This window comes from Hyposmocoma kahamanoa, unplaced genomic scaffold, assembly GCF_003589595.1.
Source record: "Hyposmocoma kahamanoa isolate Upper Pololo Valley unplaced genomic scaffold, ASM358959v1 114, whole genome shotgun sequence".
NCBI lineage: Eukaryota > Metazoa > Arthropoda > Insecta > Lepidoptera > Cosmopterigidae > Hyposmocoma > Hyposmocoma kahamanoa.
Genome location: NW_020653383.1, coordinates 1,829,597 through 1,843,087, shown reverse-complemented (window position 1 = coordinate 1,843,087; position 13,491 = coordinate 1,829,597). Strand labels below are relative to the sequence as shown.

At 36.1% G+C, this 13,491-nt stretch overlaps 1 protein-coding gene across 3 annotated transcripts in view; it reads right to left on the bottom strand.

Annotated features, from left to right (window-relative positions):
- Positions 1-6,777: 6,777 nt before the first annotated feature.
- The window catches only part of LOC113239612 (G-protein coupled receptor moody), a 65,208-nt gene continuing 58,494 nt past the window's right edge, over positions 6,778-13,491 (bottom strand). The window contains exons 5-10 of one of the 3 annotated variants that reach the window (XM_026476665.1): positions 12,941-13,068; positions 11,867-12,020; positions 10,296-10,528; positions 8,173-8,316; positions 7,411-7,716; positions 6,778-7,084 (exon numbers count right to left, since the gene is read on the bottom strand). In XM_026476665.1, coding sequence (XP_026332450.1) covers positions 7,050-7,084; positions 7,411-7,716; positions 8,173-8,316; positions 10,296-10,528; positions 11,867-12,020; positions 12,941-13,068 — 1,000 coding nt within the window. In that variant the 3' untranslated portion in view covers positions 6,778-7,049. Of the gene's footprint in view, positions 7,085-7,410; positions 7,719-8,087; positions 8,317-10,295; positions 10,529-11,866; positions 12,021-12,940; positions 13,069-13,491 lie in introns of those variants that run through there. The other 2 variants (XM_026476667.1, XM_026476668.1) reach the window with 2 other exon arrangements.

The following is a 13,491-nucleotide window of genomic DNA, read 5'->3' as shown; positions in this document are numbered from 1 at the left end:
GATCTTTCCTAAAACCAGACCGTACTTCGGGTAGGATTTTATTTCTTTCCAAGAACGTAGTTAATTACCAAAATACTATCCTTTCCAGTACTTTTGATAGACAGGGCAGTAAACTAATTGGCCTAAGGTCTTTATAAGTGTTAGGATTATAAATTTTGGGAAGGGGCGTAATCAGAGCAGTCTTCCAGCCACGCGGGAATGTCGAGGAAGAAATAGATTTATTAATAATATTTGCTATGAGAGGTAGAGTGTGCGGCAGTGTCAATAAAACCATATCTGAATTTATATTATCTTCCCCTGACGCCCCTGACTTAATTGAAAGGATTGCTCTACCCACCTGTATCTCACTTACTGTTCGCAGAGTGAAAATACTGCTGCTGTATTTATTTTACTTGAAGTAAGCCAATTCGGAAAGTGAAATTGCATCAGTACATGGAAGGGTTAGAAAGTGTTTATTTATCTTTTCAGGATCAGAAATGTGAGGCGGCAAGGTCTCAGATCGTTTATTATAAGAAAGAACATCATTTTTAATGTTTTCCATAGCCTCTTAGAGTCATTGGAGCAGTTATTTATGCGTTGGTTAAAATATGCACGCTTTTCAGAGAGCATAGCTATATTAACTTGTTTTTTGAGGCTTTTATAATAATCTTTATGAGTGTCGAGTCGGCTGCGACGGAATCGGTGAAGAGCTTTATTACACAAATCAATGATAAGTTTAGTATTCGGAGTTACCCACGGAGTTGATTCACGTTTTAAAAGTACTGTTTTTACAGGCGCATGGCAATCGAATAATTGCACAACTTTACTAGTGTAAGAGTCGACCATATCATCGAAAGTACAGTAAGGATCAATATTTAGGAAGCCGTAATTTAACAAGTCCACATTAAAATTATTCACATTAATATCTTTTATGGGCCTATAAGTAATACATTTTGGATTAAATTTATCTTTTTTTATATTAAGAACAACGTTAACCATACAGTGACCTATGAGCCCTGAAATAGCATCCAAATCCACTTTTTTGACCACACAGTCTGCGCATACTACATCGATCAATGTTGCAGAATTTTCAGTATAATGTGTTGGTCCATCAACTATCTGAGACAAACCGCAACTATGAGTAAAAGATTGAAATTTACGATAATTTAAACTGTTATTATCCAATAGATTAACATTGAAGTCTCCCAATACTATGATTTTATCGAAATTGGCAAAATAAGTTACAGATTCTGCAATAACATCAAGGAACAAATCTACAGCTTGCCATGGAGGGCGGTAAACCGTGCCCACGGCCACTACTCGAAGCCAAAATTGTTCTACGGAAGAAGTAGGATGACTTATGACAGTAGCTTTTACGCTTTCGCGTATGTAAAAGGCTACACCTCCCCCTCGTCCTTCTTTCACTTCGCGCGGACGCGGGCGCATTTTAAACTTATACGAAGGAATAGTAGCAGCCAATGCATCACATCCCTTTAGCCACGATTCATTTATGGCTACAATGTCTGGGCAGCGACTTTCCACCGCTAGTACAAACTCATCATCACAGGTGTTAAGTGATTGGGCATTATATAGGTTAATTGTAAACAATTTCTTTTTTATAGGCAACACTATAATAACTTACTAAAATACAAGGACAAAAGTTGAATAATTAAATGATATAAAGAGTTGTTTGTTTACGAAATAGCAATAAATAAGTATAACAGCATTAAGTTACTGAAAAATAAGAGAGTGGCACGATGATAGGCCAGTATATAAAAAATATAAGCTAAAGAGGACAAATAACACAAGTTAAGATAATTATAAATATTACTGTGGCGCATATGATCCTCTTGTGTAGTTGTACACTTACATATTTTTATAATAGCGCCCCGTATATCATATAGAACAACGATTTGAACGACCTGTACCAAATTTTCCTTTACTACCATAGAGCATAAAATAATATCGATACAGAGTACGAAACAGTAATACGACAAAAAACACAGGTATTTTATAAAGAGACTTAAGATAACTAGACCGTAAATAGAATCAAGCAGCAGTACCTCATCTCGCGATGCGCGTCTTGTAAAGCGTACAACGATAGGGAAAGGTCCACTCGATGTATTACCTTAGATCGTCGACCCGTCCTGGCCACATAGTCCACGTCTTTGCTATCCAAGGCAACGCCCAACTTTACAATATTACTAACTATTTGGTTCAAATTTTCACCATTACTTTCATTTACACCTGCTATTTCAATTCTTTTCTTCAATTTTATGTTACATAGCGTCATTACATATCTACCCTTTTTTTCTATATCTATGGTTATAATAGACTATTACAGCCGATACAAAGAAATCAAAATTACGAAATCTATAACATCCCAGGGAGCCGTAAACGTCTAAAATAAATATTTTCCAGACTTGGTGTTCCAGTCAGTATTACGGATAACGGAATAAGTGTGCATTTAGCCTCCATCTCACCTAATGGAAAGTAACGATAAGGTCGACGATTGTGTATGCCCACCTATATGCCTATTTGTTCTTGCCTTGTAAAGATCCACGTTAGGGAACAAATTTACAGGCAGGGAATTTTGCTTAATGCAGTACCTACGCAAAATAAATGTGGAAGGGTATAGGTCTTCTGATGATAAAAAAGGGGATGGCAGAATGATTACATGCAATTCTGTCACACACTCTCCGTGATAATAGATATATCATAGGATACTGCAGAATACTGATGCAACAAAAGCCTTTGTAGCTTTTTTATTATACCAAGTGACGGGACAAACAAGTCGTGCGCCTAGTATGCAACACGTCTAACACACTAATTTCAAGAGCAGTTCCAATGCAACTCAGAGCTTTAAGAGTGGTTACACACGGCGACTTTGGAAACGCCCGATTGTATCGATGTAATCGTCTATAAGTCCCAAGTATATCGATGCAATTGCGCATATGTATCGATGCAGTCGCGCGCTTGCATCGCATTTATATCGCTGCTTAAAATCGTGCGTGTGTAAAGGTAGACGAGAAGTGTGTGTCACCGCTCTAAATCGCAAAAATCTGAAAATCACTGCCACTAAGCCCGTCACCCTGAGACATAACTTGATAAGTCCCTTGTGCCTGTAATGTCATTAAAAACATTCAAAATCGGAATGCGTAATACTCACATTACTGCTTGGCGGCAAAAATAGGTAAGGTGGCACTTGCCTGAACGAACTCTTTCACAAGGAGCTCTACTGCTACTAAATTACAGATAGATACATAGTTTCGCCTCAACTAAATCCGAGTCACCGATAAGTGTTTTGGCAAGTTCCTCTTTGGAATTCAAGGTGTCCAGCTGGTATTTAGTAGATCCATTCTAAAGGGTGCCAGCAGTAGTACTCCCTTATACCTTATACGACCCGACTTGTTCTTGGTACGTAACAACTACTGTTGTAACAACTATCCCGGCATGAAGTAGGTAACGTCATTAAAATTACAGTGTAAATGACAAATGCCTTTGTTCAAGCGATTTTCGGACTTTCAACGGATTTTCGTTTTGGCTTATGTTTTTCAATACATATTTAACTTTAGTTTTATTGGTATTAGATTTTATGCCCCAATTTATGGTTTTAATGGTCCCTGATTTTTAACCGATTTTAAAAAAGGAGGTTCTCAATTCGACTGTATGTTTTTTTTTGTATGTATGTTACGCGATAACTCCGGTATTTGTGAACCGATTTTCATGATTCTTTTTTTGTTGGAAAGAGGGAACCTCCATAATGATCTCATTTCATTTTGAAGAAAATCATCCATCTCTAAGGCTGACTCATCACGCATGAACATTCATTTTTAAAAGTAGCGCCTAAATTTTACTTAAGGAGCAATTATTTTAATGGTTGGTTTTGCTATTCTTCAATTCAAGACGTTTTTCTCTCGATATACTTTGAGTAGTGAGAACCGATTTTTATTATCTCCTGTGTCAAGTCGTGTACAGTGGTGAACTAGGGAATATTTCAATAAAACTTGACAAATAGACGTAATTCCACGTAATTTTGAGGTCGGTTTTTTTAGTACTCTGTATACTGAGATTATTCAATTTTTATTTTCATCTTTTTCACGAAACATACTATGGTATATAATAATTTTTATTGTCATTTGGATAAATTAAAAATGAAGAAAAAATACAGTTCTTAGTTGTACTTGGTCTTATTATATGTAATCATATATAATATAGGTAAACAGAAAAAAGTACACAAGAGAAATGTAATCTTTTTATTCTCTTCATTTATTTTTTTATAAAAAGTGTAATTAATAAATAATGTAGTATACTTAGTTGGTAATCATTATATAATTAATAAAAATTATATTATTTCATAAAATTACTTACTAGTTTTATTATGGCATTCACATCAATTCCTTTTCAATAATAATTTTTCTTTTTTATTCCAAACTATTGTTCAACTTACGAAGTTTATTTAAAAAAAAAGTTTGTTTCAGATATGCGCATTGCATTTAAATAATTCCATATAGTGCGCGTTGCTCTTAAAATAACGACAATTCTTGGTTGGATTTATTGGGCTCCATTTGATAAATTGTTCGTTGTTGGTATATTTGACAGTAGGATAAGTAGACTATATGCAATTACTTTGTGTAACTCAACATGTTGTGAGACATTATCCTGGCTAAAGGTTGTTCTAAATACTGTCTACTTTGGATGTACCAAATCGGTTGTAAATTTAGTAATTTACTAAACCTAATATTTATTATTCTTTGGTCCCACAAAAATTTGGCAAAATGGTGCCAATTCTGAGTGCATGGCTATTGTAAACGTGTGATTGTACAAAATATAACTATTTTTTTTGTTCAACTTCTTTCATTGTTTTAGTCAGTAAATACGTTCAACCCGCAGGTTAAACCTGTTTGAAACTATCTGCCTATACCTTATTGCATCTATGCCTTACCTCGAGTGAGACTACCTTTTGCGACACATAAGTCTTATAAGCCGTCGGTTTTAAGATAGGTATTGGCTATTGGAGAAAACCAGGAAATGATCGCTCTCCAGGTTCGATTAAATCTTTTTTACCAACTCGTCGAGTTTATCGTTAGGTAAATTAATTTTTGAATGGGATGACACAACCACACTTTACAAATTTATTATTATTCTTTAGTCCCACAAAAAATTTGGCAAATTGGTGCCAATTCTATTATATTCTATTGCGTACAACGTATCCCTATTGTTTTGTTAATTTTTCTTTATTATTTTAGGCAGTAAATACGTCTAAGCTTGTTTGAGGTTGTGTATGTCCTTGTTACGCCTTTGCCTAACATATCTTTAAGAAAGGATAACTGAAAATACAGAAGGATTTCGAAAATTCTCATAATTGACATTACTATTGACATATTCATAATATGGTATCTGTGGAATGTTGTAAGTCATTATAATAAACGAAAGGATGACAAGTTAAGAAGGACCTTTCTAACCGACTTCAAAAAAGGAGGATGTTTTCAAATCGATTGTATGTGTTTTTATGTTATGTTACGCGATAACTCCGGCCATTTGTTAATCGATTTTGACGATTCTTCTTTTGTTGAAAAGATGATAGGTACCTCGGTAGTGATCGCATTTAAAATTGAAGGAAATATTCCACCTCTAAGAGTGGCAAACTAGGGAATGATTAACTTTTGAGGTCGGTTTTTTCATCATCAGGTGCGTAATTTAAAGAAATATTTTCTTCAACTTCAACACGTGATGTTAAAAGACTTCTAGCGCCACAACGCCCGAAATGTTACTTGACAGCCTTTAAACAATATATCATTCAGGGTACACATACTGCATCCAAAAAACTTTCAAAAGCTATTTTGCACCATCGAAGCAGTAGGGATACAATTTGTGTCAACACTATAGTCATATAGTGGCAATATTCCAGGAATGTATAAAGTGACTATACGCGTTCTAGATCATACATATATAATAATGTATCTTACCTATGTTTTTGGCATTGTACATAAATACTCTATTTACATCTTGTTTACATCTATGTAACTTATTTGTCATCTAGGAATTAGATTAGATAAGGTTTGTCACTAAGTAAATTAAGAATTCTTGGTGAATCAAATTCGCTTTGAAGAGATGACAGTTATATTTAAGTAGCTGGTTATTATTAGAATGATATACCTACATTTCACCGAAAGTACTTCTCCAAAAGTCGACGCCATTTTTTTTAACCCACTATTTATAAATTAAAGTTAACCCTGCACAATTACTCTTCAACATGAACCCAAATCATACGCATCTGCAGGGTACGAGGCTTTTATACTGAGAGGGTTTAAGATGCTGTTGTTGGCCCAATGGGGATGGAGAATTCATATATTATCTCCAAAAAGTTGTGTGCACATTCTTCGACATACAAGTTTCATGGCAATTTCTTTCACAGGCAAGCAAGTGATAATTTGAAGATGACGACCTCGTGGTCCAACGGTTAGCACTGTGGGCGCTGGATAGAGGTGGGCGTTTAAATGAACGATTTAAAAAATTTTGCTTTTTAAAATAAGCACTTAAGCACGCTTTTTATTTTAAGCGTAAGAGTTGGTCAGTTCTACACTCAACAATTTCATTTTTTACAACGTGCCCAAGTTTCAAGTCCTACCATTTATGTTTTCTAAACAAATTAATTCGTCGATGTGAATAATAATTTTATAAATAAAACTCGTGTTTTACAAATAAACTTACTTAATTGAAAACCTTTACGCTTCAAACTAAAAAGCGTATAAGTGATGAAAAGCGTTTAAAAAAGCACGCTTTTTAAAAAAGCTTCAACGTTTATCCGTTTAAAAAAATAACCAGTTTCTCCCATCTCTAGCGCTGGATGAGGAGGTCCCGGGTTCGATCCCTGGTAGTATAAATTTGGGAAATGAATTTCTCTAAATTGTGTTGCCCTGGTATTCATAATACAGGGAATTTCCTAGTTTAAGACCAGGCAATTGGTGTGGTAGTCTAGCACATTATTATTATTACATACTTAAACAAAAAAAATAAACTGTATGTAATTCGATAAGCTTGGAAATGATTATGCTCCCAAAGAATTGTCATTTACTTAGTGAGTCACTCAATTTATTTGTCGCTCGCTATAAAGGACGGACACGTAATACGTAAGTAGACGGATTGGAAATACAATTTAGTAAATTCTAAAAATGTCTTTTAAAATAAATCACAAATCCTTTGGTTATAACTACACTAGCAAAGCATTGCATTATAAAATACTGTTGCTATAATATACTGGTAATCTCACGCTTTACAAGCGCGTAATTATCATACAAATAAAATCAAAATAAAACTTAAGAACAATTAACCTACGTATGTAATTTTTGGCAATATATAAAGTCTTTAATAAAAAAATATTTTCTGTCTGCGTCCCAATAACGAGCGACAAAAACTATATTTTGCTCGTTTCTTTTTTACCCTCTTGATTACAGCTGCCTATTTGGAATCTTATTTTTAGGCCAGCACTACGTATTGGTCGAATTTTCGGGCCTGTTTTCAGACTAGGTTCCGGTTTTGGCTCCGAATTCGTTCCATTTAATTCACGTGGTGGTGCCGCAGTGCTGGTGTCGTGGAGGTTCTTGGGTGCGGAACTTATCGTTGCCCCAGCCCGGAGGGGGCTGCCCGTGGGTCTGCCCGTGATTCCCCCAGTGACACTTGGCTGAGCGCCGTTCGTGTGTTGCTGTAGCTGTATCCGTGACGCTCGTTCCATTTCTCTAAAACAAATGGGAGACTAATTAATTGTCGTAATGGATATTTACAAATAAAACTTATTATCCTTTAGTATATATGTATTTATTTGTGTATGTATTGTTTTTATTGTGTAGTATTGATATGTGCGTGCCGACATACAAGCGTCGTGAACAGTGAATTAGAAAAGTCGACTTGCATGATGGAAGATGCAAGCATCAGATATAAATATTAATGGGTGCAAGAATTACATACAGTGCTATGGAGATGACAGACGAGCATAAAAAACATCGTAACTGACACACCCAAGAGTTAAAAACACTCAGCACGAAGATAGCTCCGACACCATAGTCCCGGTGAGTATTTTGAGGTGTATACAATTGAAGTGACGATACCTTCATGGTCGTATGTACGAAGCTTGCGCCGAGGTGCGCTCGGTCTTCTTAGTCTGGCATGCGACGGGCGAGGAGGGATACGCACCGCTGGTGAGACCGGACAGCCTTGAAAGAGGGCAGCAGAGCGCCGCCGCGTAAGCCGCACGGTACTGCGCGTTCATTATCACGTAGATTATCGGGTTTACACACGCACTCGCGTACAGGAGCAAGTAGCCTATGACGTGGAACACTGTAATCGAACGTTATCATAAGTTTTAAGGGAAAGAAGCACACAAAAGATCAGTTTATTGCCGTAGTGCTTATTTTGATTCAATATAAAATGTTCAATGTTTGTAAATAATTGAATTTTGTAAGTACGTTGTTGATACTACACTATGGAGAAGCAGTAGACGGCAACTACACAGAAAGTACTTGGAAATTGCACTGTAAATCCCGTAGTTGGCGTTTTGACATACATATGGGAAAATGGGGTAGGTACCCCTTAAAAAAAAAGGTACCCCTTCTATTCAAATTCTAAAATTTAGCTATATGGTAAACAGTGTTACTGTCCATTTCAGCAAATCCATTTGCTTCTTCTCATCGTGACGATGCTTCTTTTACTTTATGACTATGTTGACTTTGAATTTGCTATTGATATCGAATAAATGGATATGCCTTAATTTCTTAAAATATGTACCAAACGTCGGTATCAAAATACTCACATAATATCTACCATGAACCAATAATTAAAGAGGATTGCTAATCCCGATAAGAGGCGGCGTAGTCGAGCATATAGTACCTATTGGTACACCAGCCCCCGTAGTATGGCTACGCAAGTTAGTCGCGACACGCGCGATAAAATTGGAATAAGCGCGTAGCAATGCTACGGGGGCAGATGTCGCGACGAATATCACATAGATATTTTTGTCACTAATTTGTTTTACATTGACATGCTGCAATTTTTAAAAATACTCTAATTTCTAGTGATAACAAACAAATCAACTAGACGGCGCTTATTGAACAGATTTTTATGGATAGTGCCCGCTATCCTGTTATTTTGTTTAGGATTAGCGCCATCTTAGGAAGCACACAGTGCTATCTATTGACACGCATATTTTTCAAAGTTCAGAAAATAAGTTTACCTCATAATGAATGTTTGAATAATATTACAAGGAAAACTAACTTCTTATATGTCATATTAAAGAGGAATTAATGATCTACTTATTGGCGTATAGGTAGTGCAGATAATAAATATACGAGAAATGTGCCTTTTTAGAAAACCAACTCAACAATAATTATTTAAGCTTTACTTTGCGAATATCCACATTAATAAAAAATGGAAGTAAATTACTGTGCTACTTTGCGAATCAAGTGAAGTTTGAATCGTGCGAAATAGCTGCGCTTGTGTTGAGTATTTTTTTCATGCAATAATAACGCTCACACTCAATTTTAACTGCATGAAAAAATTTTCAACAAATATTTAAACAATTTACTTCCATTTTTATTATTTAACAATTTCGCACCATTGTTGGTGTATTAAGTAACATATCTGCAACATTTGCAAAATTACAACTTCTCAGGAGAGGTTTAAAAATTCTACGAATGAAATAATTCGATAACTTTGTTATGCTTAAATAGGAGCGTAATTTTTTTTTATATTTCACATATACACAACTTTGTACAATATACAAAATGTGTATATGTTTCACATATTATGTGAAATTTAAAATAAAATATTTTTTAATTTAATTTTAAAATGTTCATGTAGTTGGTATTAATTTTATGATTTTCATGAGATGACATCGTTGCTTTCACAGACCACATAAATACTACCTAATCAAATTGATGAACACTACGCCAACTTTATTTTTTGGTAATTTTCTATTATTTTTGTAAACAGCCATATTTATTTACTAATATTATGCTCCCCCAATTTTGTAAAAAAAATAAAGAAACAAAAAACAAAATTAGAATAAAAACAAAAAAAAACGAATTTTATGAAAAAATAAAGGAACAAAAAAAGAAAATTAAAACAGAACGGGTCCAAAAATTAAGTTGGCGTTGTTCATTGGAGGTATCGGCGGTATCGTCAACCATCATATATCAACATATCGGTATATATGTTGCGTTATTATACCTATTGCTCGATTTGTTTACCATTTTTGTATGCTACGTAGCTATTAAACGTACGCAGTAGTATCACAACAGAATAAAAGAGCGTAATCTTACCAGGATAATGCACATGACTATCTGCCACTTTGGCAATAGTGATGGGCAAGTAGCAGACGAGGAACGACAGGAAAATGGCGAGGACCATCTTAGTGATGCGCCATTCATTTCGTCGCGCTTTCGTTTCTCTATTATCTTTAATCGTGGATCGTTTGTCAGAACTCGTGCTGTTGTTAAGTGCACCGGGGCCGCTACGTTGGGATCTCTGGTGCTCGCGCATGCGTTGTTCCGAACTGAAATCAAGCAGACATTTTTTCATCACAAGATGGTCAAACTATAGTGTGAATCTATAGTTTTCGTTCAAAGATTGGCGCATTTAATATTCAACTTTTGTGGTACTTTTATTGTTGATTTTTTTATATGATACCAAGTAACAGGATGAACAAGTCGTGCACATGGTGTCAAGTGATACGCCTGTTCATAGTTGTTGCAGTGCCACTCAGAGTATTAAATCGCAAAGGTCTGAAGGACACTGCCACTGTGACCGTCACAAAGTCGGCAAGTGTTATGTGCCTATTGTCCTACCAACTGTGTCTTACAGTGTAATGTGCCTGAAGTTTTACCAGCACCTTTACCCTTTAAAATCGGAACGCAGATATTACAGGCGGCAGAAATAGGCAAGTTGGCAGTACTTTCCTGGACGAACTCTTTCACAAAAACTTTTGTTTGTTTACAATAAAAATTGAACCTAGCTTTTGACTCTCCGCCCTCACCATTAGCAATGTTTAGGCATTTATAGCGCAAACAACCCTAAAGCATAATGCAGTCATATTTATAACTTTACGAAACTCATAAAAATGCAAAGTTGAAGCGAATATCCGCCATAAAGATAAGGAAAACACTCTATTGCTTTATGGCAACTTTATTTATACTTCACGGTGTTCAAAAAGACCATTCGTCAAACAACAACTACATCAACTACCCATTGTATGTTCCACTACAGATATCCTCTAAGGAGAACGTTTAGGGCAATTTTCCAATGGTTGAGAACCTTTTTCGATTTTTTTTATAATCTCAAGTGACGGGACGAACAAGTTGTGAGCCTGGTGGATAGCGACACGCCTGTCCATAACAGTTGCAGTGCTATTTAGAGCTTTAAATCCCACAGATCTGAGAGGCACTGCCACTGCGCCTGTCACCCTGAGACATAAGTTGACAAGCCCCATGTGCGTGTAATTTCACCAGCACCCATACCCTTCAAAACCGGAACGCGTTAAAGCTCACAAGATAAGGTGGCAGTGTTCCCTGGACGAACTCTTTCACAAGGAGCTCTACTGTTACTCGAAACTTTCATAAACTGAACTCCGTATATGCAACGTTAGGCGTTACTTACACGAAGTTCCTTCATCTTCTTATACGGAGTTCAGTTTATGTCCTTCGAGTTCCTTTTTGTTTAGGACCTATTATTATCTGCTTTGGTATACAGGGTGGAACCTTCAAAACGAGGTCTTTGGTATCTGACTGCGAACTTGAATTGGCAGCCAGAAGCAGCCGAAGACCGAGAGAGATGTAAGAGCTTGCGTGAGAACCTAGGTATATAAATAAAACAAATCATATATTATTCGGTTTACCTATGCACTACCCAAAATATCCTGGCATAACAGATGAAGATCAACATTGCTGGTACAATGAAAGCTATGACAAAGAGCGCCGTCTTCGAGGATCGCTTGTTGTCATCAGGGACTATCGAACATGTTCCCAGCTCAGGGTCGTAGTCAAACTTTCCTGTAAAGACAAAATTTTAGTTACACACGGTTATAAAAATTGGTTTCAATCTAAGCGAAACCCTATTAAGTTAATATAGGTTTTTTTCAAATTTTTATAAAAAGATAAGCGCTCATTTGACTTCCATCTTGACCGGTGGAAAGTGACGATGAAGCATGCACACCTAAATAATGCCTATTCACTCTCGCCTTGAAAAGGCCCAAGTTATAGAGTTCAGGGAATAAGTCGGCAAGCAGCGAATTCCACTCTATAGCGGTTCGCCATATAACTGTGGAATCCTTGGAATATCCTCTACATGAATGTCACGTGGAAAGGGCAATTGCACCTTATCGTCGGGGATAGTGCAAATCCGCGTATGTAGTATTGGTAAAAGGCGCGTATCTGCGCTAAGCAAAAATTTACAGGAGAGGGATTTAACGTTATTATTTTGTTATTTCAATAGTTCCGACTTTCATATTTGCACAGTAAGCATCAATTTATGTTGTCTACGGACTGCTATCAACAGATCCCTGCAAATCACGCTAATTTGGTTGCCACGACATTTACGCGTCTTTAATTTGGCCACTAAGTTACCGAAATGGAGACTCATAATCAAATGCTAGGTCCGCGTAATTACACTCTCTCCGACGATATCACACTAATGCAACGCACACTGTGCGATGTGGGTGATGGTGATATCACGCCGTAATGTAATGTAACATGTTATACATGTATTTTACCGAAAATGGTATCTTATAATCCAATGCTAGTTACGCGTAATTGCACTATCCCCGACGTCATGTAGTTTCTATTAGCGAGGCGTACGTTTAGCAGAAGACGTCTTCATATTTGTGCCGTATAGCTAGGTACTTTAGATGTTACATTACGCCAACAATGTTATTATTAGCCGGTGTTGCTAGAAATATTGTTAAAGTTCTTACCCCAAATACTAAAAAGTGTTGGCGTCTGCATTCCGTAGGAGAACATCCATGAGAAGATGATCATCAAAGCAATGTTGTGTTTGCGATAAACCCTCGCATACCAGCTGTGGTGCGCTATCATTATGTACCTAAAAAAGGAACAAATATAAAGTTATTATTATTGATTAAAAGATCGAAGAATACAAAAATTATTTGACCCGACTGGACTGAAACCAGCGTCAGTTGCCTCAACGTGATAACACACACAAACAATCACAAAAAATAGATAATTATCATTGTAGTAAAAACATCACGACATTAAAAAAAAATGCAAATTTAAAGTAAATGAAATCTATTCACTTGTGTCAGGAAAATAAGCATTTTTTAAATATTTTTGGAGATATTTATCGTCTATAAACTCGCACACCATTGGTATCTCTATAAGCATTAAACAGACGCGCTAAAGTACTTTTCCTTAATGGATACTGTAGAGATTCATTAAAGCAAATGCTTTAATATAAATTTTAAGTGTAAATTTTTAAGGGGAAAGCATTTTCTGTTTGCCACTTCAC